This window comes from Podarcis cretensis (genome assembly GCF_951804945.1).
Source record: "Podarcis cretensis genome assembly, chromosome: 13".
Lineage (NCBI taxonomy): Eukaryota > Metazoa > Chordata > Lepidosauria > Squamata > Lacertidae > Podarcis > Podarcis cretensis.
This window is the reverse complement of record NC_137182.1, coordinates 36227074-36254614: the sequence shown is the minus strand read 5'-3', so window position 1 is coordinate 36254614 and position 27541 is coordinate 36227074. Positions and strand designations below refer to the sequence as shown.

Sequence of the window (27541 nt, the reverse complement as noted above, 5' to 3'; positions counted from 1 at the left end):
ATAGGTGCCCCCCCCTTTATTTCCATTACAAGTCCTTGATTCTGTACTCTGAATAGTGACACCAGGGACCTAGAAGATGCAGGGCTTCTCAGTCCAACCCCTGCACAGACTCATCAGGACTGACCTTAAGGCAATTGGAACAATTGGGCCAAATTGAGCCCTGTGGGCTGCTCCTAAGAGGGTCCCCACACCACGGCAATCTAGATGGATTTTATTTATATCTATGAGATTTTGCAGACCTTGGCTGTGAACTGGGGCCCTACAAAAATAACCCTAAAGTTGGGCCTCACTTCTTCAAATTGGGCCACCACTGGCTAGCCCTGAGTCTCATAGTTGCTGGGCCTGAGTTTCCCTGCTCTTGCATGAAGTCTTGGGTTTCCAATTTTGGGAGAGGGGAGACTGCGGCGCTGGGGAGATGGCAGGCTGGTGAGGCGCCCTAAATTTAGAGGCCCAAGTTGCCCTGCCTTCGCATGAAGTATTGGGTTTGCAATTTTGGGAGAGGGGAGGTTGCCTGCTGGGGAGCAGGCGGGCTGGCGAGGCCCCCTAGATTTAGAGGCCCTAGGATTCAGCTTACTTAGCCTATACATAAATCTGGCACTGGCTATATAAATAGCTCCTCCTTCACGGCCTGGGCAGGCCATCAAGTTTGTTTGTTTTTACAAAAGTTATTTTAAACATTTTTTTCAATTCATTATACCGGTACTTGACTAGAGAAACACATTGGCAAATTCAGAAATGTGTGAATTTCGAAGAATGGTTATGTTTCGGTTCTTGTATTGTTTCAGAAAGTATGAATGAGGGAGGCTTGCCATAAAGTGTGAACTGAACACAATTTCTCCCCCATCCCTACACCAGAATGGAAGTACAATGCAATGGGGAGTCTGATAGTGACTGCCCCCTGCCCAAAGGCCAACTACCACCACCAGCCCTTTAGGAAGGAGTCTTATGACTTGCTTTATGTTGATTGTCTTTTGCATGTTCTTATTTGTTTGCTGGTTTGCTTTGTTTTGCAGTGGCACCGATGTTACCGCTCAGGACTGCCGTGTCCTATTTTGGCACTTGAGGCGAAACAGGAAGTACAACCCATTTGCCACCTCAATCGTGCATTTTTATCTTGTGAACTGCCCTGAGACCTTTGGATGAAGAGCAGTATATAAATCTAATTTTAAAAATCTTACACATTGTTATGGGAACTCAAATAATAATAATACTAAATTTTTATTTGTAATCTGTCTTCCCTGGCCAAAGCCGGGCTCAGAGCGGCTAACAACAGGTAAAAATAGCATAGTGTACATAAAATCACACAGTCAATTAATTAAAATACATTCTAGAATCAATTCAGAATCAAATTAATGGGAGCCACCGGGTTAGAGTTCTATGAATGTTACAGAAGGAGAGAGAGCGTCAGATTGTGCCCTGGCCAAAGGCCTGGCGGAACAGCTCTGTCTTGCAGGCCCTGCGAAAAGATGTCAAGTCCCGCAGGGCCCTAGTCTCTTGTGACAGAGCATTCCACCAGATCAGGGCCACAGCCGAAAAAGCTCTGGCTCTGGTCAGGTCAAGTCCAACCTCCCTGTGGCCTGGGATCTCCAAGATGTTTTTATTTGAAGTCTGTAAGGTCCTCTGTGGGACATACCAGGAGAGGCAGTCCCGTAGGTACGAGGGTTCTAGGCCGTATAGGGCTTTAAAGGTTAAAACCAGCACCTTAAACTTGATCCTGTATATTTGCTTCTCAATATTCTCTGGCTGGCCTCTGTTATTTTCTCCTACCGATAGAGAACCTACATGAGGACTGTATACAGGCTCCTGGATACCCCATAAGGGGAAAAGGAGCAGTAAGGAGCAGTTTTTTTCTTACAACACACATCGTTCAGCAAAATGTCTTAGGGAGACCCTGGTATGCTATGTAAGCAGCAACATTTTCTTTATCTAGTGTTTATCTAGCTCCAACTCCTGGCGTTAGGGTGGAGGCCCTGCTGCTCTTTCTGATGCCTCTTTTTTTTCATCTTGCCACATCCTTCACAAATGTTTTATTTTGCTTTTTAAAACAAAAGCAGTCCTACAATGCAGGGCCTTCTGTTGCGCCTCTTGAGGGAGAAGGTGGCTCTTTGTCTCTCCCCTCCCTCCTTCTCCTCCTCACCCTGCTGGTGCTGCCCATTCTTTTTTTTATTATTATTATAAAATATTTATTTATTTTAACAGAAATAAAAAAAGGAAAAAAACATCAGAAAAGTACAAAACTGCAAAAACAATCACAGACATGAATAAAAAAAAGGAAAAAAAGAAAAGATTTAAGAATAAAAGCTCCAATTTTTAAATTCATGTTTGCATAGCTTTCTTTCTTGACTTCCTCACACCTCCCTTTTTTGTGTTCCTCTTTGTCCAATCAAATACAGCAAATCCTTACCCTTCTTCAAAACTCATTTCTAATTATTGTGATCACTTCTATTATGTCTCCAATCTTTCCTCCTTATAATTAAACACTTTTATCATAATGTTTACTTTGACATAATATAACCTTATTTTTCCACCCTTTTTCTATTACATTTTTTACATATTTTTTAACACTGTACCACTAATGCCATATTATTTCATATCCAACATCATTTTAGCATTCATACACTTTACAGTGTTTCTGCAAATAGTTCTTAAACTTCTTCCAATCCTCTTCCACTGCTTCTTCTCCCAGGTCTCGGATTCTGCCAGTCATTTCTGCCAATTCCATATAGTCCATTACTTGCATCTGCCATTCTTCCAAGGTGGGCAAATCTTGTGTCTTCCAATACTTTGCGATAAGTATTCTTGCTGCTGTTGTCGCATACATAAAAAACGTTCTATCCTTCTTTAACACCAATTGGCCGACTATGCCCAAGAGAAAAGCCTCTGGTTTTGGTGCTGCCCATTCTTGACTTCCCCGCCCCAATTATTTGTTTCATTTTAACTGTTGCTTTTGCGGCAGCAAAAATAGACTCTCCTCTCCCCCTCCTTCCTGCCTCGCTCGTGAGAAAGGGACAAGGAGGACATCCTTCCGTGGAGTGAGGCCTTCTGGGCAAGGAGAACAGGGCCTGTGACACCGCTGCTTGAAGCTCCGGTTTGTTATAAGAATTTAAAGTCTCAAATATATAAATTAAATGTTCATAAAATTACAAGACAAACACATACATAAGTATATAAACCACGTTTCTGAAATAGTACAGGAGAGCAATCCTGAAGCCGTTTTGACTCTCCCAAATTGACCTCAAATAGGAAAGCCTCTCTCTTTAGGGTGTCATTGTGTATGAATAGGGAGAGCCTGTGAATGGATTCAAGGAATTAAAGTATTTACCATCACAAAAGAATGGCCGGGCTGCCCAAGTAAAGCAATCAGAGACCATTGTCAGGTATCCTGGCAGACAGGATTTCTCTTGTAGACTGCCTCCTTCTGTGATGTATGTATGATGTTTTCTGGGGTAGTCTTGAGCTATAGGGTGGGCAATTTCAAAACTCTATATAAGGGCTTGCGCACCATTGTTCTGGGACCCTCCTGCCTCCTGCGTGTGGTTGTGAGCACCCTGTTGCAACAGTTTAATATGGATCAGGCTTACTAGCTGCTTTGCTTCTCAATATTATCTGGTTAGCCTCTGTTATTTTCTCCTACTGATAGGGAAACCACTTAAGAACTCTATATGGGCTCTTGGATACCCCATAAGGGAAAAGGAGCAGGTTTTTTCTACATCAGCTTGAAATACGTTACAAATCTAAAGTCTCTGGAAATTTAAACTGTTAGCTTATTTTCAGCAAGACTTTTAGCTGGTTCAGCTGGCAGGCAGGTGGCCCAGCAGCGAGGCAAGTAAAGAGGGCGTCAGTTTTGTTTTGTTTGGGTTTTTTTTTTAACAATTTGCACCCCCTGCTCTTATTCCCTGAGACAATGGTCTCATTCTATCTCATGACTGGCCCTGCGACAGTGTGCAGAACCCACAAATACCCAACATTTCAGAGGTGAAAATAGCGAGGAGCTTGTAGCATCTCAGTTGTAATGGAAAAGACCAGACCGGGGAGCTCCTGCCAAAAGTTCCCAAAGAGACCACCAACTGCCTGAAGGAACTTTTTATTATTATTATTATTATTATTATTATTATTATTATTATTATTATTGCTGGGTGATGTTCAACTAAGTTTTACTCAGTGTACGTCTGGTTACATGATAAACTTAGTCACGCTCACTAATTTCAGTGGGTCCTCTCAGTGGAACTCATTTGAATATCACCCGCCGCGATTATTTCTTTCATCGCCACCACCAGTAATACTGTAGTAACAAGTCACCTTTTGTCACCTTCATTTTTGTTTGGTTTCAGCAAGTTACATTGCGAACTGCCTCAGATATCTAGGGGTAGATAAAGTGTAATTATAAATTGTGGAAAGAAAGAAAGAAAGAAAGAAAGAAAGAAAGAAAGAAAGAAAGAAGCCCGGAACAAGCAGTCTAATGTTGAAGCTTCTCTTCTTAGTTGCTTCTGTGCTTTACATAGTCTCCCCGCCCTTCCTTTCCTCAGCCCTCAGGGGAGCATGGTGGGAACTTCATGCTCCAGGGACCCCCTTTTCTGCCAAAGCAGCTAGTCATCAAACTACCGCCCCTTTGGGGCTGCCTGTTGGGCCTCACTCTGCCTGGCTGCCCAGGGGGATGGATCGGTGTGCAAGTGGGGCTGGCTGCAGGGAGGCAATGGAACCCGCTCTGCGTTACCTGTTTTTGCTGTGGTTCAGTTGGTTGGGAGCAGCCACTGGAGTGCCGGGAGAGCTAACCGATGTTGTCCAGGCCACAGGTGGGTCCCGCAGATGGGAGAGGATGGTGGAAGGCAAGATACCAAGGTTGATGGGGATGCATTTCAGATATAGCGGTGGGCGGGCAGGCGAGGACCACCAAGGTAGCAGTAACAAAGAGTGCCTGTGAGGATGTGCAGAATGCTGTTTCCTGACCACAGCCGGTAGCATCTGGGAATAGTAAGCAGGCAAGCTTCCAGCTGGTAACTAGACAGGTCCATGGCACCTGAATTTGCTTGTTTTCATCCTCCTTTCCTTTGCTGTTGCGTCTTCCAAATTGAAAGCCTGTGTCATTTATTTAAATCTGTGCTATGCGGCACCTAGAAAAGCCTTAGGTGATCATTGTCACCATTTATCACGGGAAGGCTTCAGATCAGAGATTCTGCGGAAGCAAGTAATCAGCTGTGCGGAGCTGTGATATTGCTCATGAGGCTGGGAAAGGGAAAGTTGACATGGCTTGACGTTTGCCAGCATGGGCAACAGAGGTGAGAGGAGAAGGTATTGTTGGTCCTGGGAATGTACCTTCATACTCTATGGCTGGGAGATGGGTCCCTAAAGCCCTGCCTAGTGCCATGAAAACAGTCTTGGGTACTCAGAGGTCTCTTTCTAGACACCTTGGCTTTCAGAGGCGAGGCAGGAGGCAATCAGGGAGAGGGCCAGTTGCGATGTTGGCATCTTGCTCATGAAACACCCAGCCAAGGAAGTCTACCTGGTACCTTCACTGCTGTTTTAGGTGGGAGGTTAAGGCCTTGCCATTTGCCTGAACTCTGATTCACTTAATGAGCTTGAATGAAAGGTTGGACAATGATGGCACAGGTGGTTTTACAGGGCTGGCCCAAAACATTTTATTGCCTGAGACTAAGCAGTAAATGGTTCCTCTGCCTCCACCACCTCTCTGCCCAAGTCAAGGCCAACCAAGCTTAAAATTCTACAAGCCCCTCTCCCTGCCGGTAAAGATTACAACAAATTAAATAACTAACCATTTGCTGCCTGAGACAGCCGCCTCACTCTCTGTACTTGGCCCTAAATGCTACTTTACCAGCTGTTCCTTTTCCTGTTTAAATGACTGTTTTGCTTGCTGTTTTATTGCTGCTTTAAGATTTTTAAGAATTAATTTTCACTGTCTTAAAAGCTTGCTGCTGCTATGCGTGTTTTAACTGGCTGTATATTAAAGATGGTGGTTGTTTGCTCAAACTGTACGCTTATCACTTTGGAAACATTTTAAGTTGAAAAGTGTGTAAGAAAGGAATAACAAAAAATGAAATGCTTGATGTTTTCCTCCCAAATCCCAGAGACCCAGGCGGTTCTTCTGCCCTGCACTTTTAACCACACACTGGCTTCTGACGATTTGAATCTGACTTGGCTTGGTCCGTCTGGGAAGGAACTCTCGTATGTGCATGTCAAGTATAACCACTCAGAGGCAAATCTGGGTGAAAAGTGGCATCTGTTCCTTTACAGCATCTCCAGGCGAGATGGCATATGGTTTACCTGCAGCTGGAATGGCATCTCAGGAAAGAACCACACACTCACATGGACAGGTGAGTAGGTATGGTGAGGGGAAATTAAACTGAGTTTGCATATTGTCTTTTTGGTGCCTACTGAAGACCTTCCTCTACCAATAAGCCTTTTAAACAGAGATCTTTCCCAGTCTGTATCTGAATTGGAATGGTTTTTAGATACAGTGGTATTTTAAGTGTTTTATCATGGTGCATTTGCTGCCCTGGGGTGCTTTGGGAGGAAGTTGTGGGATATTAAATCAATCAATCAATCAATCAATTAATAATCAATACTGCTACTAATAATAATAATGGCGAACCAACCTAACTTGCACTTTCTGAAACAATTCATGAACTGAAACACAACCTTCCTTTGAAATTTACACTTCTCAGAATATCACAATACTTTTCTCCAGCCAAGTATTGAGAAGTGTGCATTAAAATGCATGCATTAGTGAAAACAGCATTAAAATTTGCATTATGTTTGGGGATATTGCTTTGCAAAAAATGTGCGTGTTAAGAGAAATTTGCTGGTGAGGATTTTTTTTTAATGTATTTTTTTTTTTTGTGATGTGGAAATATGGAGAACTGAACTTAAGGCTGGCAGAATGAGAAACTGAGAGAAACCGAAACTGGCAGATTCACTCATCTCTACTAGTGAGCAGTTAAGATGGCGGTTAAAAAGCAGAAACCAAACTCTACAGATACTATTATTATTACCATCGCTGCCACCACTGTAATTTGGAGGACGCATTCACGTATATGTTGCTCTAAGAACTGCCAGGCCCCCATGGCTGACAAACAGCGCAGAAGTCTGTACCTGCTACAGTTGCTCATTTACTTGGCACAGAACCCCTGAATGCTATGCTGGAGAAACTGGTACAATTGGAGGTTCTGTGACACACAGTCACACTACACGGAGGGAGGGGAGCTGCAGCCCTCTAGACAAAGTGGTGTTGGGACCTGTAACTGGAAGCAAGATGGGCTTGTTCAGCCGGAATGAGCACAGCATAATGTGGGGGGTGGGGGTGGGGTAGACAAGAGTGGGCAGGGCAGATTGTCTGGGCTGAGAAACAATGGACTGGGTTGCTCATCTGGGTCTGTTTACTACAGGTGATGATGATGATGATGGTGATAAAGACCCTGAGGACATTGAAGAGGAAGTGAAAGACAGCAAGAGAGATGCTGGTTCGGGTAGTAACAGCAGCTTTTATCCACCACAAGCCTGTGAGATCACATCCAAGTTGTATTTCTACATTTCACTAGGAAATTGGGCGAGGGGTGGATTATTCCTTCCCCCACCTCATAAAGGCCTGGTGGGCTGTGGCTAAAGTACACCTACATTTGTGGGAAAGGACTTCCGGGACTGTACGTTTTTAGGCTTTTTTCTGTTTGGTTCCTGGTAGTTTTACTGAGGATTTGGGGTGTGGGTGTGTTTGCGAATGTGCTTTTTAATGACAAAATTCTGCGTCCAAGGTCAGTGGGCGTAGAGACGGGAGACCCAATTGGTGGGGTAGAATCCAAGGGCTCGGATAGGGCTGCTCCGTGGGGAAGGTGGGGGAGAACTGGGGGAACTGACCCATACCCCCTGGGCTTTGGGGGGACCCTGCAACTGGCACTGGTAGCCATGGCTAGCAGCCTCACTCCCTGGCTGGCCCTTCTGCCTCCTTCGCACCTGACTAATCTCTCAACCACCTTCCCTTTTGGAGCAAGGGAGGGAGGAGAGAGACAGAGGAATGGCAGAGGTGGGAGAGGAGTGGTGAATACAACACCAATACAGCAGGTTGTATCCACCTAAGTTCTACTCCTCTGAAAATCAATACCACTGAAATCAATAGATCTAAGGTAGTTATTACATATACCTCACCCAACTGACTGGTTTGCCTCAGCTACTCTGGGTGCCTTCCAACCTAATAGCAAGACAGGAAAACATCAAACATAAAAAGCTTCCCAATGCAAGGCTGCCTTCAGATGTTTCGGGAAAGTCCTATAGTTGCTTATCTCCTTGACATTTGATGGGAGGGGGTTCCACAGGGCAGGCACCACTACTGAGGTGGTCCTCTGCCTGGTCCCCTGTAACTTCACTCCTTGTAGTGAGGGAACTGCCAGAAGGCCCTCGGAGCTGGACCTCAGTATACAAATAGCAGACAGGTCTTACAGAGCCTGCTCCATTAAAAGTCCATGAGTACTTGGTAACTGTCAGGGAACTGCCATCGGCTCAGAGGCGAGAGATAGAGGGGCAGGTGTGTTACAGGGAGCCTCCGAAAATCTTGCGAAGCAGTTCCTCTTCCGGCGAGGAGGGAAGCCCCGCCTCCAGTGGGGAAGAGGTGCAAGGACCAGAGGATGCTAGTAAGAGCCTTAACACCGCGCCTGAGCAAGGAGGGAGGTGACGAAACTTTTATGTTGGGGGAGGTACAAAAACAGACCACTCCCGGATTCTGCTAGCGATTGAGCCAGACATGAACTTGTGACGCTCTTCACTGTAAATAGTTTGCACCAAAATAAAGCCTGTAAAAGACAGGTTGGAATCCTGCCTGGTTACTCTCAAGCAACCGCAACAGCATTTGACAGTAACCCTTCAAATTAAGGGCTAAAAGCTGATGGGTGGGGTGTGACAGGGAGGAAAGCTTTTGCCTGGCACCTTTCAATGGGTCAATATTAACTTCAGTGAGAGTGGATAGGAAGCAGTTAGTGTGTAGCTTGCTCTGTCAGTTCCTTCTCAGCTCTGGACCAAGGAAGGCCCCATGGCTCACCATGTAGTTCCACATCCCGTTGGAATTTGGGAGTCCCCACCCCGCTCAAAGACTCAGATGGTTTTCTGCCTCTCTGACAGCAGTGGCACCCAGGGCCTTGCATTCCTTTGATCGGTCCTTACAAGCCTAATAGCAGACGTGCGGCTGTGTGGTTCTCTCCCAAAGTTTCCCAAGCTGGTGTTGGGTAATGCCAGATGCTTTTCAGCTGAGGGATTTTGCAAAACCCAAGATGATGGCATCTGGGCAGACATATTCAGTTTACATATTGCTTCCTTTAAAATGTATCGCTAAGGCTTACCCCTCTGCATCAATTTTTTTTTTTAGCCAGAATTTAAAAATCAGAAAACATCAGCCGTTAAAAAATATTTTAAAATTGCAAAAAAATGTGTTTCAGCTCAACTTCTCACTACCCTCTTCCACAGGGCGGCAGGCTGACTCCCCTCATCCTACAAATGGTATGGAATCTTTTCCCTGTGATGCCCCAATACCCAGAAACTGGACCAATGGGACTCTCCTCTGGATTCAGCACAATTCAATGGGCAAAAAGACTGTGCTGGTGACCGTGTCGCTGTGGCGCTCCATCACCAACCACTTGCTGTTGATGAGGACCAATGACATCATTCTGATGCTGCCATCGGTGACATCCACGGATGCTGGGAACTACACCTGTCAGTGGAAGGATCAGGCCCGCCATTTTCAGCTGGAGGTGGCAGCAAAGCCAGGTGGGCAAAGGCGAACAGGGGTACAAGTTTGTTTGCATTTAAAATGTGGATCGTCTTTGCAAAGTCCAAATCTCCAGTTTCAGATCCGAAATGTTTCCAAATTTTAATTTTTTCCAGTGCAATGTTGATGAAGTTTTTAAAAATAAACACCACTATGGAATATTTACTTTGAAATATGGGGGCGGCGGGATCTATATACATACACACACACATACATAAACAAATAGGAAGCCTCGAAGGGCTTGCCCACACTTCCCTTTTGTTCCATGAGTTCTTCAGTTTGTTCCGTGATTTCCAGGCATGGGTCCGAGAGGTTTTTCTTTTGTCCCACCGCTTCCCCCAGGAAAACTCTGTTTACTGCTGAATGTCAATCAAATGTCAATCTGCAGAAAACCCAATTGATGTTTGTTCTGATTCAGCAGTAAACAGTGAGGGGGAAGTGGCAGGACAAAAGAAAAACCTCTCGGACCCATGCCTGGAAATCACGGGACAAACCCAAGTGTGGATGAGCCCCAAGTTCTGCAGTGGGAAAAGTTCTGCAACCAAAATAAATAATAATTCCATATTTGCACACTTACTAGCTTACAAACCCTTCCTCCCTCTGGTGTGCGCAGCAATGTGCCGTTGCGACTTGAAACACAGTGGTGGTACAGGGGGAATGGCACTGCTGCGTTTAAGCATTGATGCTTCATGCAACACATGTATGTATTACCTAAGAACAGAGTAAGCCTGCTTCATGCTTCACAAATACCGTATTTCCTTGAATGTAATGCACACCTTTTTTGGACAAATTATGTCACGAAAATTAGGGTGCACGTTAGATTTGATGGTGCATTAGATTCGCGTAAATACGGTATTGGTTCTATCCATCTACAGATTTAAACTGACAGATGAATCAATTGAATCGTAGGATGAATCGCTAAAATTGAGTTGCAGCCATAATAAAGACATGCATATAAACAGAGATTCCAGTTAATTGTTTTCTTTCTTCCTCCCCCACAAGCTGCTTGGCTACAATTAGGAGCCCAACACTGGATAATCTGGACTGCGGCCTTGGTACATATGATTGCCTGCCTTGGTTGCCTTTTCTGTTTTCTGTGGCTCCGGCGAGGTAAGTACAGGAACAAAGGCAAGATCAAGCACAGAAGGGGGTGGCCAGATTCTTCCAGCAACTCATCTTCCTGGTCTTGTAGCTTAGCAGTAATTCTTCCAATGTAAATACATATTCTGCCCTTTTAAGCAGCATGCTAACCCAACATTAACTTCATGCTGAGAGGGTTTGCCCTGGAAAGGGGCTAAGGAACTAAATGTGGAATGGTTTCTGTGGCAGGTGTCATTACAATGAGTGACTTGTAAAAGGATAGTGTGGTGGCAGATTGTGATATACAGCTTTTGTGTGATTGTTAATATTCTGTTAATCTGAAATGAAAATTGAATTGTCTTTTTTTAAAACAACAACAACAACATAATAGAGCAAGAATGGGGAGCCTGCCCCCATGTCTCCAAACCTCCCTTGTCTTCCTAACAACAACACACATCCCCTCCTTTCTGTAGGCCCTATTGAGTTTCCTCCTGACAAACTGACCATATAAAATTGGGGTGGCTAGTCTGTAACCAGTATCTGGCCCCTGAATTTAGTAATTAATAATACAGTGATTTAAAACACTGTAGAATTATGTGACAGGAAAGTGTTTTGCAAGACAGCATTGAGAAAGGGCGCTAACCATAGGTCAATGCAGTCCTCAAGCCAAAAAAAGTTAGGCACCTCTGGTACAACACTTTCACTGTTTATTAGCAGACTAAAACTAGTAGCTCCCTTTGAATAGTATTTGCAAACAGCAGTTCAGCTACAGTAAAATAAGCGCTCTCCAGTGACAACCCAGGTATTTAGCCTATCTGATGTTATTAATGTAGACCAATATGCCACAGTGGCTGCACAGGATAGGATTTTTTTTATTTAATGCGTTCCTGTTCTATCCTTCTCATTTCAGCCATTCGTGTTCGTAGGCAGATGAAGCTGAAGGGTCCTGTCCGGAGGTAAGTAGTGGTGTAGGGAAGAGTGCAAGAGCATTAGTAGGCAGACCATGGGTAATAAATAACCTTTGGAGGGAGAATCTGGGAGGGTGGTCTCTAACCCCACAAGACAGCACTGGAGAAGAGGGGATTTCTGGATAACCCCTGTGGAACCAGAGGGGGGATGTGGGGTATGGGAAGAATAAATGAGGGCTGGATTAAGACCTTTAGAGGCTCCGAACCCTGAAAAGATGATGGTGCTCCCCTGTGTTATTCAAAATGAAAGCAAATACTAAACCATAAAATTAAAAATTAAAACAAAACAAAACATATATTGCAACACATGGCAGGATCTGATTTCATCGCATCATTTCTATCTACTTTAGAAGGGTACCCCCTGGTTTAGGTTGGGATAAGTCATAACAAGAGAACAGGGAAAGAGTATGTAAGCGGAGTGTAAGGAAGTCTAACAAAGTTCTGTTTTCTCGCATGAGTACTACTTCAATGTTTTATTGAAATATCAAATGTCAATTTCTAAAAAAAACACACACAAAAACACCAAATTTCTTTGTGTGTGTGTGTGTGTGTGTGTGTGTATGTGTGTCTCTGCTTTGCTGGTACCCTAAATGCATGCCTAAGCCGTAAGGTTACCAGATTTTTTTCAATGAATCCGGGGACACTTTTCAACTTCAATGGATTTTCTATGGATTTGTAAATCTGGGGACTGTCCCCAGGAAACGGGGATCTGGTAACCTTAGCCTAGGGCTTTTATCCACGCTTGCATTTCCTCAGCTCTTTCTAGGCATGATCTGTGATTTAAAGCTCCTTGTTCGAGCGCCCTTTTTGTTGTTGTTGTTGCTCTGGAGCAAATGGATGTTTGCTCCGAGTTTCTAAGAGCGGGGTTTTGTAGGGAAAACGCGGGGCAAAAACAAAGAAAGACACAAAATGCCCAAACACAGAGCGTTAAAGCACAGAGTTCTGCCTGGAAAAAGCGGAGTAAAAAGATAAGTGTGAAGAAGTCCTTAGTCTGCCTATTGGGTAATCTGGTACTGGACTAAGCATCTCTGGGAAGCTGGGATGGGAGGTGGCAAATTCTGTCTGAGGGTAATGGGCATTTGAAACCTTGGGTGAATCTCTTGCATTGGCTGTGGTGCCACCTACTTGCAGATATATTTTTATTCTGGGCCTTTTCCTTAGCCATCAACAGACTTTCCAAGGTCCAGTAATTCCGTCTGGTAATTGTAGACTCCAGATTTAATATGTTGTGTTTGTTTCGGGGGTGGCTTTGGAAGGTTAATGTTTATTACAGTGGTACCTCAGGTTAAGAACTTACCGGTAATTCGTTCCGGAGGTCCGTTCTTAACCTGAAACTGTTCTTAACCTGAGGTACCACTTTAGCTAATGGGGCCTCCCGCTGCCTCCACGCTGCCGGAGCACAATTTCTGTTCTCATCCTGAAGCAAAGTTCTTAACCCAAGGTACTATTTCTGGATTAGCGGAGTCTGTAGCCTGAAGTGTCTGAAACCCGAGGTACCACTGTATTTCACTTGCTTCAGCGTGTGAAAGCCAGCTGTGCTGCATTTGAGGACCCTTTTGCTCATTCTGCTACGTGGGGGCTCTGGACATTTGCCCTGAGCCCTATCCTGATGGTACCACTGCCATGTCCAGCTATTTTTGCCACCAGATGTTCCCCTGGGCTCTCCATGGGATGATCAGACTTCCATGGGGATCTCAGCTGCATTCCTAGCACATTGATGGTGGTACCTAACAATCTTTTCCAAGTGAAGTTCACAGAATCTGGTGTAAAGCCTGTGTTGTCAGTTTATACATTTACTGAGTGTTCATGGTTTTTTAAAAATAATATATATATTCTGCCTTTGGGCCCAGTAAGGATTTTCGAGGCAACATGCATTGAATTCATAATTTGGTGTCGTTCATTATTTTACGGTTCTGTGATTTCTAGAAGGTATTTCTGTGCCAAGAGGAACAGGCCACGTGCTTCCAATGGGGTTCTGGTGGGACCCTCAGCAAATGAAGATGGTGAGTTAATGAGTTAATGACTTACTACCCTAACCCCGCCCCCTTCATTCCTTGAGCTTCTGGGCAGGAATCTGTCTTCTTGTGAGGGAAAGTAGAAGTGGCGCCAGGTTCCAGAACAACATTCTTTGACTATTTTTTTAAATCATTGTTTATTTATTTTTCCAGTACAAAGTTATAAAAATCCATATATATCTCCATATACAGAGATTTCTCTGAATCTCATGACTTCCCCCTCCCCCTCCCTAGATCTCCATTTTAAACATTTAAAACTGTGTCTTCTTCCAAAGTCTTAACTTTTATATCAATCCATATTGTCCATGTTAATGGTTACACTACAAGTGAAATCAAAATCCTGCCAATGTTTCCATCTGCTTACAGTGGTCTCTTAGATAACTTATAATTTTTTTCCCATCCTTTTGTAAAGTATTTGTCCTCTTGGTTCCTGAGTTTTCCAGTCAGCTTTGCCATTTCGGCATAGTGCAACAGCTTGGTTTGCCAATTCTCTCTGGTAGGGACCTTGTCTTCTTTCCATCTCTGGGCTAGTAGCATCCGAGCGGCTGTTATTCCGTACATAAAAAGTCTTTTCTGGTCCTTTGGGGTGTCTTTGACTTATTTATTAATTACCGTATTTTTTGCTCTATAAGACTCACTTTTTCCCTCCTAAAAAGTAAGGAGAAATGTGTGTGCGTCTTATGGAGCAAATGCAGGCTGCACAGCTATTACAGAAGCCAGAACAGCAAGAGAGATTGCTGCTTTCACTGCGCAGCAATCCCTCTTGCTGTTCTGGCTTCTGAGATTCAGAATATTTTTTTTCTTGTTTTCCTCCTCCAAAAAACTAGGTGCGTCTTGTGGTCTGGTGTGTCTTATAGAGTGAAAAATATGGTAACTATTGCTACTACTGTTGAGAGACCTGGTTAACCCAGAGATGGCCAGGTATAGCTATTGAGAAACTGGTGGTACCCTAAACTAACAGTTTTATTATGACCAAAAACTTTTGTTCACAAGAGTCTGCTTCATTTGAGATTGATGTGCATTATGTTAGTCTTGGGAGGCAGCAGGCTTTACATGGCTACCTCTGTAAGTTGTTACCTGGGTGGGTGGGAATTGTATCTAGATGGAGCTTGTGTTTTTACCCTCACCCTCCCACAGTCTGTGAGCAGGTGGATGCCTACGAGAATGTGTTGCCAGACGGGGGTCCAAGGCGTAGCTGTCAGCTGCTTCAGAAAGGAAAGATCCTACCCAATAACACCAACATAGAAGGTATGTTAAGGGACGCAGGTGGTGCTGGGGGTTAAAGCGCCTAGGACTTGCCGATCGAAAGGTCGGCGGTTCGAATCCCTGCGGAGGGGTGCGCTCCCGCTGCTCGGTCCCAGCGCCTGCCAACCTAGCAGTTCGAAAGCACCTCCGGGTGCAAATAGATAAATAGGGATCGCTTACCAGCGGGAAGGTAAACGGCGTTTCCGTGTGCGGCTCTGGCTCGCCAGATGCAGCTTTGTCACGCTGGCCACGTGACCCGGAAGTGTCTCCGGACAGCGCTGGCCCCTGGCCTCTTGAGTGAGATGGGCGCACAACCCCAGAGTCTGTCAAGACTGGCCCGTACGGGCAGGGGTACCTTTACCTTTACCTTAGAAGGTATGTTTGGGGCGGGGGAAGAGGTGGAAGGTTGCATGTAGTTAGAGGAGAAACAGAATTATGGAGTGAACATTTGCATAAAGTGCATAGATCATGGAATGGCTATTAGGTGATGGGGAAATAATTTAGTTCCGTTCATATCTGCATGAGAATCTAGCTAACCTTTACTCTCTGAAACAACACATAAACCAGAATGCAGTTGTTATGAGTGCCGGTGTGGTTGCTCGAGAGCAAACAGACAAGACTCCCCGTTGCTCTTTTCAAGGCTTTATTATCTGTCCAAAACGTTCACAATGCAGATCGACTCTTTTCCATGTCTGCTCAGTCGCTAGCAGAATCTGGGAGTGGGCAGTCCTTAAACTTTCCCCAGCAGAGTAGTCTCTTGACCCCAATCCTATGCCTCCCCTCTCTGCGCATAAACCGACTGCGCAGAGAGGCTGTGGGCAAAGGGGGACCTGCCTCCCCCCACACTTTGTTCATGCTCGGTGCTGTGGCTCTCCCTTGCATCCTCCAAGCCCTGCATCCCTTCCCCACTGGAGGCGTGGCTTCCCTCCTCCGCAGAGGAAGTGCTGCTTCTCACAATCTTTGGAGGCTCCCTGTAACCCAACTGCCCTTCCACCTCTCGCCTCTGAGTTGATGGCAGTTCCCTGACAGTAGTATAAGAGGTTTGAAATATGCATTTCTCTGAATTTTGCAGCAAAGCCCCCAAATAAACAAATGTGTGCAAAATGTGTGTGTTAGAGGAAAGAAGACATCAAGATGCATATATCTGTGAAAAATGTGTATATTAGGAAAAATGCACACTAAATTACTAATGAATTTACAGGAGAACTTTTAAAAAGGAAATTCACAAACTGATGCAGAAGTGCAGCAAAATGAGCCTAAGACTGGAGAAAAGGGAAAACAAAATCAACAGATTTGTTCATTCCTGGTGGTGATACTGAATAATATCACAGGGCAAATCTAAACGTGTTGTTTACAATCGGAATTTATTTTGCCCTTGATTAAAGAATGTACTTTTCTGACTGGACTAGATTGCCCTTCACCAACTTGGTGTCTTCCAAATATTTAGACTATATGCTCTCATCAACCCTCTAGGGTGATCTAAATGCACAAAAATGCATTCTTTACTCAAGGGAGGAATGGTTATGTTTTGATTTGCATAATGTTTCAGAAAGTGCAGGCTTGATAGATTTGGGTGTAAATGCATAGTGAATCAAATTTCTCCTAGTTGTGAGTCGAAGTCAGAACACAGGAGACAGAATAGGAGCCAAATTACACTGAAGCCTGATATGGGTTTTCTTCAGTTACGCATAAAGTAGGGATGGGGTGGGGTCTTATTTAAAGCAGAAAATGTTTGTGCACGCAGGGGATTCTCATGGGGCCAAAATGACAAGAGGGGAGGGTTCAGCACCTCCCACCCACATACCCCATTCGCGCTTCAAATCCCACAGCAGTGCTTGACGTCTGATTGGAGCAAATGTATTTTTTAAAGAAACAGGCCTGCCACCATCATGCATAATTTGGTACAGTGGGTTCAGGGCGTGAAGCTAGTGTCACTAAGGTCACTGCAAGGAGTTCAAGCATAGCAGGAGCAAAACAAATGGAGGTGTTTTCAGACAGGAGGCTTAAACAGAAATGGCTCCAAGCATGAGGCCATCTGAGGTGGAAGATTTGGGTGCCATTAAATAGGGCAGAATGGTGCAAGCAGATGTGGTTCGCAGAGCATCGTATACTCAAATCTTCTCATGAGCCCCTTTGAAATGAACATTGTCATTCACTTGTTAGATGTGTTCTGGAGGTTTTTGAACATTTACATGCAAATTTCCTGTAACTGCGAGGGAAAAGTACAGCCATAGTTACCGCAAGTGTGAAAAAACCCCACCTGTGGGAAGCCTTCTCAAAATGCAGAAGTTTTAGCACAGGAAACACATAGAACTGTTTGAAGAGAAAGGAAAAGGACCCACTTCCTCTTGCCTCTGCCTGTAGTGTGCAAGGGGCAGGACATAGAGGCTTTGCACATACACAATACACAGTTTGGGGAAAGAGCCAGCCCACAGCAGCACCAAGCTGAGCTCTTGGTGGCAGGGCTGGCACTGTGCACAGCAAGCTCTACATGCTGCCCCAAAGTGGGGCACAATGCATGGCTGCACAACTGGCCCCAGCAGCTTGAGGCTCTTTCACAGCATCCCACAGCTGTGATGCTGTGTTGCTCGCTTTCACATTCAGAGCACAGTTTTGCAAGGGGGTGGTTGTGGGTGGAAGAGGGAAGGAACTTTGGTCCATTTCACAGAAATAGCAGATGATGCAGTAACCTTCCTCCTGGACTGTTCTGCTTCATACAATCTCATGGTTGAATGAATGCCCGTCAGGGAGGAAAACCCTGCACACATATAATTAGCACAACGGGGGGGGGGGGGGGAGCTAATGCTAGAGCTCTTCTCCCTGTCAGGATAGTTGTCTATGTGCAGGGATGTTGTCCCCCCACTCCCACTTAATCAGATTTAATAATGCAATCCCCCACTTGCAATTTGAAGTGGCACACTTGAGGAACAGGTTTTTACCACCTCATCCAAGCCTTTGTCTTACCATGCTGGCGAAGCAGCACCCAACAGTATTAAAACCTACCCATCACCCAGTGTCATCAGTTAATTGGCAGGTGGCCATTATTTGGAAGAAATAGTTTTGCAGGCTGAGATTGGCCTGCAGACTGGAGATTACTTACCTGTCCTAAACATTTATGGAGTCAACTAGAAGAGTGCAGTGATTTTAGACCAGTAAGATGAGTAGAGTAATATCGGTTTTTATGTACATCTCTCTCTCTCTCCCTCCTCTTACTCACCAGATGAAGATGAAGAAGAATATGAACATCCAGACAGTGAAATAGAGCTCAAGTCAGATGGTAAGTGGTGTGGGGGCATTGGGATGAACTTGTGTGACTGCCATGCATTGCAGTCAACTGGGTGCCCAACAAACCCTTTGCTGATTAACTCAGATGGGCTGAATAAATATGGCAGAGGCTACAGGTGACTTACTTACTATGTGCATGGTAGGAAACAGCATGCTGCTTGAGAGGGACTGCATAAGAGGATGGAAAAAGCATAGGGGCTGCTACAGATCCACATCCTTCTGCACTTGCCGTGACACACACAGGGAGAGTGCAGGTTGTAGGCATGGGTATGGAACTCAGAAACAGCACAGACCCCTGAGCCTGTTTGTGACACCCACTTAGCTATAACAGGTCCCCCATATGCTGCACTGTATCGGGGAACTTGGTCCAGTTAGAGCGTATGACGCACAACCCAAAGAAGCAGAGGAGTCACAGTCACTGAGTGACTGATGGTTGCTGGGTGCTGGGTGACTGGAAGCAAAGTGGGTTGGTGGAGTGGGAGAAAGCACAGCGTAAAATTTGGGAGAACAGAATATAAATTGGGGCATGGGAGAGAACAGTGCACAGTAGGCAGAGAGAATGGGTGGGCCTAGTCATCCAAATATTTTTTTTGCTTCAGATGATGACAACTACGAGAACACCCAGGAAGAAGTGAAACAGGGAGATGCGGCTTTGAACGGTAAACAATCCTTTCCTTACTTTCGACTCATCAGTCTCCCACATTTTATGAGCAAATGGAGATAGACGAAACCTTTCAGCATCTCAGGGAGGTGAGGAGGACTCTCTGTTCAGCTGCCCAAGCATGCTGGCCTTTGTTGGAGCAGGCGGGGGAGACTGTAGTGATTTGTAAAGTTGCTTCAAAATGTAATGGAGTTTTATTGAGAATTAGGAGGTGTGTGTGTGTGTGTGTGTGTGTGTGTGTGTGTGTGTGTGTGTGAAATGCCCAGTGAGGAAGACCTGGAACAAATGAATCCTGGATTCAGAGGAGGAAAAGCAGACCGATCACAGGAGTACTACCTTGGTAGTCCTTTCTCAGTGCAGAGAGGAAACCATATCTCCCTGAATGGGCAGCTCATTCTGGACTGTAACAGGCAGAAGGAGGGTCATGGCCTGGGCAGAAAGGGGGTTGATTTGGGAAAGGCCCAGATTAAGAGGTCTGGTGGGCTGCAGTGGCAGAGGAAGGGGGGTGGGGGTGCGGGACGCCCCGGGTGTCATCACTGAGGGTTTTTTTTTGACAAAATAACAAAAAGATTATGGTAAATAATAATAATAATAATAATAATAATAATAATAATAATAATAATAATAATAATAGTAAGGCTCATGAAAACTTTTTAGTTCAGTCAACAATGCAGCAAACTACAGCTGGCACCGGGCTCCGCACCGCGGGGCCAGCACTTACCATGGGGCCTGCAGCGTGCCCGAGCCACGCATCTATCTTGGGAGTGACGTAGTAGCTTGGGTGTCTGCAGGCTCCACGCTGCCTAAAATGCCCTCTGCCTCTCCCTCCACCACCCTACAGCTGGGGAAGAGGCTGTGGAGAGGCCCTGCCTCCATGGGCTGTTCCCCCCCCCCCCGCTGGCTGCAGGCTCCACGGGCCAGACCTGGCACCCGAGCGGCTAGTTACACCGCTGGTGGGCCGGATTAGTTGGAGGTCTGGTCCCCATATCTGATCTAGTTTTAATAATTATTTATACTAATAATGATTTATTATTTATACCTCACCCATCTGACTGGGTTTCCTAGGACTTTGAGTTGGGGGCTGTGTGGTGGTGACTGTGTGAGGTCAAATTTTCCTTCTGTATAAAGATGTGGAAGAGGCTAGAGGCTACTGTGCATTTCCACAGTTCAGGAGAAATCTCTCTCTCTAATATATCTCTCGAGCAATTGCATCCTGCCCCACCCCACATCCAAATACAATGGTTCCAAATATATAATTCTCACTTTAAAGATACTGAGCGTTGGTGAGATGCCCATAACGACAAAATGAGTCCACTAACAGTATGTGAACCACAGCAACCCCGTAGGCCTTGTTTCGTAAACTGCCCTACAATAAATCAGACCATCAGCCTACCTCAGCCTTTGCCATAACACAGAGGCAGAGCATTTGCTTCCCAAGCAGTAGGCCCTGGGTTCAATCTCCAGGCAAGGTTGGGTGAGACCCCCTGCATGAAACACTGCCAATCAGTGTAGATAATACTGAACTAGATGGACCAATGGTCTGACTCAATGTAAGGCAGCTTCCTATGTTCTTGTTCCAGCTTATTGTCCTGCAGATGGTTAGGACTTCACCTTCCCTCAGTTCACCAGTGATGGGGGATGTAGTCCAAAACATCTGAAGGTCAACAGGTTGGCAAAAGCTGGTGTATCCCTAGACACTGCAGTGCGACAGTGCAACGGCACTTTCCCCCCTGGCGCCATTGGGCCCGCCCTCACTTAAATATAGTGCACCCACCTCACAGAACACCAATTCCACGAATTCCCACAAACTACCCCAGATTATCTTGTGGGGGACTTGTGTGAGGGGAAAATTTGGAGTCTCAGGCAGGATTTGATCAAATAAACAAAGATTTTATTTAACAAAGGAAGTTTATGGCACAAGTGGGTAAAACATAGACGCCTGCTTCTTGGGAGAAGGGCAATGACAGGCCTAGACAGCATCTTGAGAAGTAGAGACATCACCTTGCCAACAAAGGTCCGTATAGTTAAAGCTATGGTTTTCCCAGTAGTGATGTATGGAAGTGAGAGCTGGACCATAAAGAAGGCTGATCGCCGAAGAATTGATGCTTTTGAATTATGGTGCTGGAGGAGACTCTTGAGAGTCCCATGGACTGCAAGAAGATCAAACCTCTCCATTCTGAAGGAAATCAGCCCTGAGTGCTCACTGGAAGGACAGATTGTGAAGCTGAGGCTCCAGTACTTTGGCCACCTCATGAGAAGAGAAGACTCCCTGGAGAAGACCCTGATGTTGGGAAAGATGGAGGGCACAAGGAGAAGGGGGCGACAGAGGACGAGATGGTTGGATAGTGTTTTCGAGGTTACCAGCATGAGTCTGACCAAGCTGCGGGGGGCAGTGGAGGACAGGAGTGCCTGGCGTTCTCTGGTCCATGGGGTCACGAAGAGTCGGACACGACTAAACGACTAAACAACAACAACTTCAGATTATCACTTCAGTGCTTTCTCAGTTGTTGCACAGCTGTTGCCGCTTAATACTTTGGTTCTTAAAGAAGGTGGTACTTCCTGTCAATTACACACCCCTTAGACAACCCTACTCCTGAAGTACTCCAAGTAACAGACTCAAGGGATCACCACACCCCTCTTTTCGTAGAAGAATCTCTCCCCTCCTGACTGGAATGGGACCTAAGTAGACTGTATCTTTCCAGCTTCTACTTCTCCTGGCTTTCCCTCAGTCTCCCAGTTAATTCCTGGCCTGTTACTCTTACAGGACACCACACACTGTCCTTCACCCTAAGATCAGAGACTACTTTCTCTAGCTTGTGATATATTCCTCAGAGTTGATGTTTCTATCCAGAACCAACTCTCTCTCCTCTCACTCCCTATCTCCCTCCCTCCCAAACTATTCTCCCAACCTACAAACTGTCTCTCAAAATCTTCTCCTTTTCAACTCCCCCTCCTAGAACCCCAGCCAGCCATAAACTGCCATTCATTAACCATGTGCTAGCAGGGAAAAGGAAAAAGAAAACACTTGGTGAACCAACCTACCCAGCAAAAATAAACTTTTCCATCACATGTAGCAGCTAGCAGAAGCTCCCCAGGCTCTCAAGAAGAGGTTCTTCCTAGACATGTTGCTGTCTTGGGAGTCTCTTTAAAGTGAAGGTTTCAGCAACTGAACCTGGGGGTTTCTGCATGCGACACATGTGTGCTGTCCGCCACTGAGCTATGGTTCTCCTTTCCCCACGTTCCAGACTTCATTAAGCAACAGCTGCTGTTCTTCCATCCACAGATGTATCGCTTTATGAAAACAGAAAGGACGAGATCAAGTCCAGCTCCCAGAAGTGGGACTCAGGTATTTGGAAGTGCGGTGAGCTATCCGTGTGGGGTGAGGGGTGGGTCATGTCAGTCTGTTTACCTGATCTTCTCACCAACGGCTTGCTTGTGACCCACAGCTGACCCATTGTATGCAAACAATACTCAGCAGTCCGTGAAGAACCTGGTCCAAGATCCATTTGCTGAAGGTGCGGGATCTGGGTGTGGAAGCAGAGACAGGGGCAGCCAGCTCACAAACACACACGTGTGTGTGTGTGTGTGTGTGTGAATGAAAAAGAAGACCAACTGTTTAGAAAATCCAGTATCCTTCATTCAAGACACACTCTTCCTTAAAGGAGGCCGTCTGTACAGTTCCGGAATTATTCAATATATTGATCAGAACCTGGAAATATTGGGGCTGAAGCTGGAACCTTCCAAATGCAGAGCAGAGTCTCTAATCTGCTGCTGAGTTTTGAACAGCTTTGTTTCTTAATTTCAGAAGTGTAAGGATAAACTGAGCGTGTAACTCAAAATGTGTTGGGGAATAAAGGGGAGTGGAACAACCACACTTCCCTTGTAACTGTGTAATCTGGGAAGTCGGTGCTAACTTGCAGAATTTTGCTGAGAAATGTGGAAGGGCACATGACTGCTGCTGTAGCATTTCCTCCACTGACTCAGCAGACTGCTTTTGTGGTTGATTACTGCTTGCCATGGCCACCCCTTTTAGCCATCTTCCCTGTAGTAACTGGAATCCAAGTGATACCAGCAAATTGCCATGGGGACACTATGAACCGTCTCCCTTCCCTTCCTTTCTAGCATGGCTGTTGCCCTGAGTAAAAGCTGCCTGGGAGGATTTGGAGAGTTTGCCCCATAAAAATAACACCCTCAGTACATTTGCAACCACAACCCACTGCCATTCAATTCCTCTGGTGATGTTCAGTCTTTCTGTGTTTCCCCCTCACAGATAGTGAAAACTATGAGAACTTGGAAGAAGAGGTTTCTGTTTCCCCTGGTGCAGCCCGACTTATAGCAGGTACTGGATAGGAGCTTGGAGAGGGCAAAGAATCGAGACCCTCTTTCCTGAATCCTCCAAATCATCATCATCATAATAATAAAATAATAATAATAATAATAATAATAATAATAATAATAATAATAATAATAATAATTTGTATCCTGCCCTCCCCGGCCAAGGCTGGGCTCAGAGCAGCTAACATCATAAAAACAACACAATAAGCATAAAAACAGACATCAATTAATTAAAATACATCTTAATACATTGTTTGGGGACTACATAGCCCCAGTTCAGACAGAGTGTAGCAATTCCAAATGGGGCTTGATCAATGCTGAATACATGGGCACAATGACTGTGTAACAATACTTCTGTAGAGGCAACCTGATATGACATTGGCCTTTGGTATCTCTCTCTGTCCCCCAGACTTACGCAGGCAGCTGGCCCTGGACAAGCAGGATGGATGCAGTGAGACATCTGCAGGTAAACATTAAAAAACAGTTGCTCCTGCTAATTAAACTACAGCTCTGATTAGCTGCCATCCTACTTGGCATAATTTATTCAGTCCCGCTTGTGACATTTCTGCTGCCCCTTCAGGCTCCCAGTCCTATGAAGAGATGAATGGGTCCTTGTGCCCCACTTCAAGCAAGCTTCTCCACCTTCATTCCAACATAAGCAATGAGGAAGGTGAGTGCCATTTCCAATAATGCCCCGGGATGCTCCAATAATATTATCTGGGGCGCTGTGGGAAATTCAAAATGCTGATTCACAGTCACATGCCACCCAACCCTGGCAGGCATCAATGCCAATGGGACAGAACTCATGTGAGCAAATTAAGAGGGAAATAGAATCTAGCAGTTTGGAAAGAAAAACTCCCAGGATCTCCAGACAGAATTAGCATCAGGGGTAGGAGAGCTGATGCCCAAGTTTTCCAGCTTTGTTCTTTCATATATTCAATGCTGTAGACGTTAGGAACAACCTCTGAGGATTGTTCCTCCAAGCAAAATGGGAGATGCCGTTTTCTAATCCCTATTATACCAGTTGATTAGAGTGGCTGGGCACATGACGGGAAGAAATCTAGCAGGTCAAGTTTTCCTAATCATTCTCCTTATAAATTAGGGAAAGCTACATCTGTTGGGTTTTTTTTATAGTCAGTCTTTTAAAAAATGTTTGGCCAACAGTGAGGCCAATTATCCTTAGTCCCATAGGCCCCTGTTTAAGGAACTGGAATTCAGGGTCGCTTCATCTCTGACCAGCTCCCCTGCTCCTTGCAGATGCCGATTCCTATGAAAATATGGAGAGCCCCAACAGTGTCAGTTCACGGAAGGAAGGCAACATGGATTCATGTGGAGAAGGTAGGTGGATGGGAGTAGAGGATTGTGCTCTAGGAGAGTTGGGACACTTTCACGAGGCATTGCCCATGCACTTTCAAGCTTGTCTTTCCATCCACAGGTCTAGAAGCTTGCATTTATATAAAGGGCGTTTTTTTTCCCAGCCAGAACTCACTGTAACTCAGTTCTGGCACCTCTCAGGTGGGCGCCATAGCCATTATAAGAAAACAAGGGAGGTGTTCATGCTGAGTTCTGGCACCTCTTTTTCTAGAAAAATAGCAGTGTGTGTGTGTGTGTGTGTGTGTGTGTGTGTGTGTGTACACGCGCGCACACACACACACACACACACACATACACACACTCTTAAATAGAAGCTAAGTCTCTCAAATTGATGACTTCAATAATAGCAACTTCTACGTTTGCACAGAATTCATACAAGAAGTCCTGCTCAGATTTAGACCAGGACCCAGGATTTATCTAACCTCTGCTTTCCTTTGTTTCTTTCACAGGCACTGCCTTTGGTCTCCCACGGCAACATCACTCCATACCTTTCGGGGTTGATCTTAGAGGGGGGATGCTGTGCTCAGACTAGAACGAGCCAAGGCGTTGGGGAGGCAGGCTCAGGAGCTTGAACCTTCGGCAATTCCTTTCCTCTCTCAGCCAGGACGCAATGTTTCTACCCAGAAACTGGGACCACACAAACTATTCCTCTCGTCTTGGCACTCCGGATCCTCTTGGAGCAGAGGAGTGAGGGGTGCTTCCAGAATGCTAGAAGAGGGGGTCCAGAGATCGGATTCCAGGGTTTGATCTCCAAGACTAGGAGCAGTATGGAGTCCTACACATCTGAAATGGAAGCAGAAAGACTGAGCTGGAGATATGCAAGCACATTTTTTTTAAGAGTTGAAAGTAAAGAGAGGCCATTTCTAGTGGAAGAAACAAACCTTTCTTTTGTTCCACAATTATTACCTCCAGCCACACTTTGAAACAATGCAAAAGCTGATTTTGTGGGTGTTCTAGAGTGGTTAGGCTGATGTGGGTCTGCACACACTCATTTTTAGCCAGATGTAGATATTTCCTCAGAGAATCAAGCTCTGGTGCAATTGGTCCTTCTTTCCAGAAGCCAGTTGTGCAAAGTCCTGACTGTTAAGCCCTTGTGACAATCATGAAGGTACCTCCTTCCTTTCAGCCCAACTGGTTGTGCAGAGTGCTGATTGGCTGACCCCTACAATGATTACAAAACCACACTCTCCTACCCTTGTCAAGCTGTCCAATGAATCATCTGTTTGAGACTTGGTGTTTTGGTCAGGAATAGTCTAACATTTCAAAATCCTGTAAGCAGTGCCTATCCATATGGCTCCATTTTTATTATTATTATTGCACACTATTACAATGGATGTTGCCCCAGAGCAGAAAAAAAGACACTGCTACCTATATAGGTAGTTCCACAAGAGCAGAAAACAAGACACTGTCACCTATATCTGAATGTAGCCTTCCATGGACAAAAGTAGAACGAGCACATACAGTGAGCAACCTCTCTTTCAAACCACCTTCAGCTCTGGGGCGGGGGCACACACAATTGTCTGTTTCTAGCCTTTATTCACCATTGATTTCATTGTGAGTTGGTGTATACTTGTATTTTCAAATGGGGAAAAGTAGGCATTGTCGGGGGTGGGTCCTTTGTGTCTCACACAATGTGTGTGTCTCCCCAGCCTACCATCTTACTTTGCCATTTCTCCTGCTGCCATATCCTGTAAAATAAAACTGAAATTCTATAAACAACTCCAGTATTGTGGGCTCTCTGTTGCTTCCCACATCTGTTTTTCCTAATGTAAAACAGCCCGGCTCCTGAGGTTTTTTCTTTGCCCTTGAGCAGGAAGAGGGAAAGAAGGAGCTCATAATTCTGTTTTGCTCTTATAACATGCGAAAAAGAAGACAACAATTCCCTTGAAAATGTACAAAGTCATTTCCCTTGCCTGCATTAAACAGCTGAGATGAGAGGGAGGGCTTTCCAGGAAAGAGCTTGCTACTTCTGAAGAGGTAGCAGCTCTAATACAGGGCCAACCCACCTATGAGGCAAAATGAGGCGACCACCTCAGGTGGCAGGATCCACAGGAGGCAGTGATAAATTAAAACAGTTGCTGCCACCATTGCAGCCAGACAAGTACTCAAGGAGGCCCACTGATGCAGGGAAAGGCCTGGGGGTCTCTCAAAATTTGGAAGCTGGCAGTGGTTGTGCTGTTGTTTCTTTTAAAAAGATAAAACAAAATGGAGACTGACAGGGAGCTGTACATGGTCATTGCTCTCCTGCTATGGAATGCTATAAGCATGACAGCAACAAAGAGGCTGGCAGCACCTTAAAAACGAAAGAAATTGGTTGTGCATCAAGCCTATGCTGAGTTGCAGATGTGGTGGGGGTGGATACCAAACAGTGAGGTAAGAAGGAAATGAAATGCAGAAAAGTGCAGACAGTGACAAGTAATGTTAATGTAGCCAGCTAATGTAATTATCAGGATGTTGCTGAAGTTGCTCACTTGTTCCCAGTTCCTAATTTGCATGGAAGTTCGAAACACAGCTCTCAGAAAATGTAAAAAGAGAACTTTATCTTCACCCCAAATAACCTGTGATCTGCTACATGTCATACATCTCCAAGCCTGAGGGGCAGCCCCTGTTAAGAATCACAATACATTTATCCAATCAAAACTGTTGCACTGGCACAATGCTCATAAATGCAGGAAGACACACACACCCCATGGCAACAACAAGCAAGGATCTGGGGATGTGCGTATCACAATAACTTTTGGGAGACTTGGCTAACTACTTAGCGGGGGAAATTGTTCCACAGATTGAAGCATGTACAGAATTCAGCTTTTAATAA

General features: G+C 45.2%; 1 protein-coding gene across 5 annotated transcripts; it reads left to right on the top strand.

Annotated features, from left to right (window-relative positions):
* Window positions 1-313: 313 nt before the first annotated feature.
* On the top strand, window positions 314-26441 carry CD19 (CD19 molecule). Of its 5 annotated transcripts, XM_079951440.1 has the most exons (18): window positions 314-644; window positions 1014-1149; window positions 6084-6329; window positions 7401-7514; window positions 9463-9762; window positions 10766-10873; window positions 11754-11799; window positions 13738-13814; window positions 14964-15074; window positions 18292-18348; window positions 18956-19015; window positions 22301-22378; window positions 22464-22532; window positions 23288-23356; window positions 23762-23818; window positions 23933-24022; window positions 24610-24690; window positions 25176-26441. In XM_079951440.1, exons 2-18 carry the CDS (start codon window positions 1140-1142, stop codon window positions 25256-25258), a joined length of 1656 nt encoding a protein of 551 aa, XP_079807566.1. In that variant the 5' UTR covers window positions 314-644; window positions 1014-1139; the 3' UTR covers window positions 25259-26441. The 5 variants fall into 5 exon arrangements, with proteins under 5 accessions (XP_079807566.1, XP_079807567.1, XP_079807565.1 ...); XM_079951441.1 differs by lacking the exon at window positions 314-644 and having other exon boundaries at window positions 979-1149; XM_079951437.1 differs by lacking the exons at window positions 314-644; window positions 1014-1149 and adding an exon at window positions 4117-4793.
* The last annotated feature ends 1100 nt before the right edge of the window (window positions 26442-27541 follow it).

Coding starts and splice junctions, on each gene's coding strand:
- CD19 (XM_079951437.1), top strand. CDS start 4,460: ATGTTGAAGCTTCTCTTCTTAGTTGCTTCTGTGCTTTACATAGTCTCC. Junction 22,379..22,463: donor CTCAGGTATTTGGAAGTGCG/GTGAGCTATCCG, acceptor TGTGACCCACAG/CTGACCCATTGTATGCAAAC. Junction 23,819..23,932: donor ATGCAGTGAGACATCTGCAG/GTAAACATTAAA, acceptor CTGCCCCTTCAG/GCTCCCAGTCCTATGAAGAG.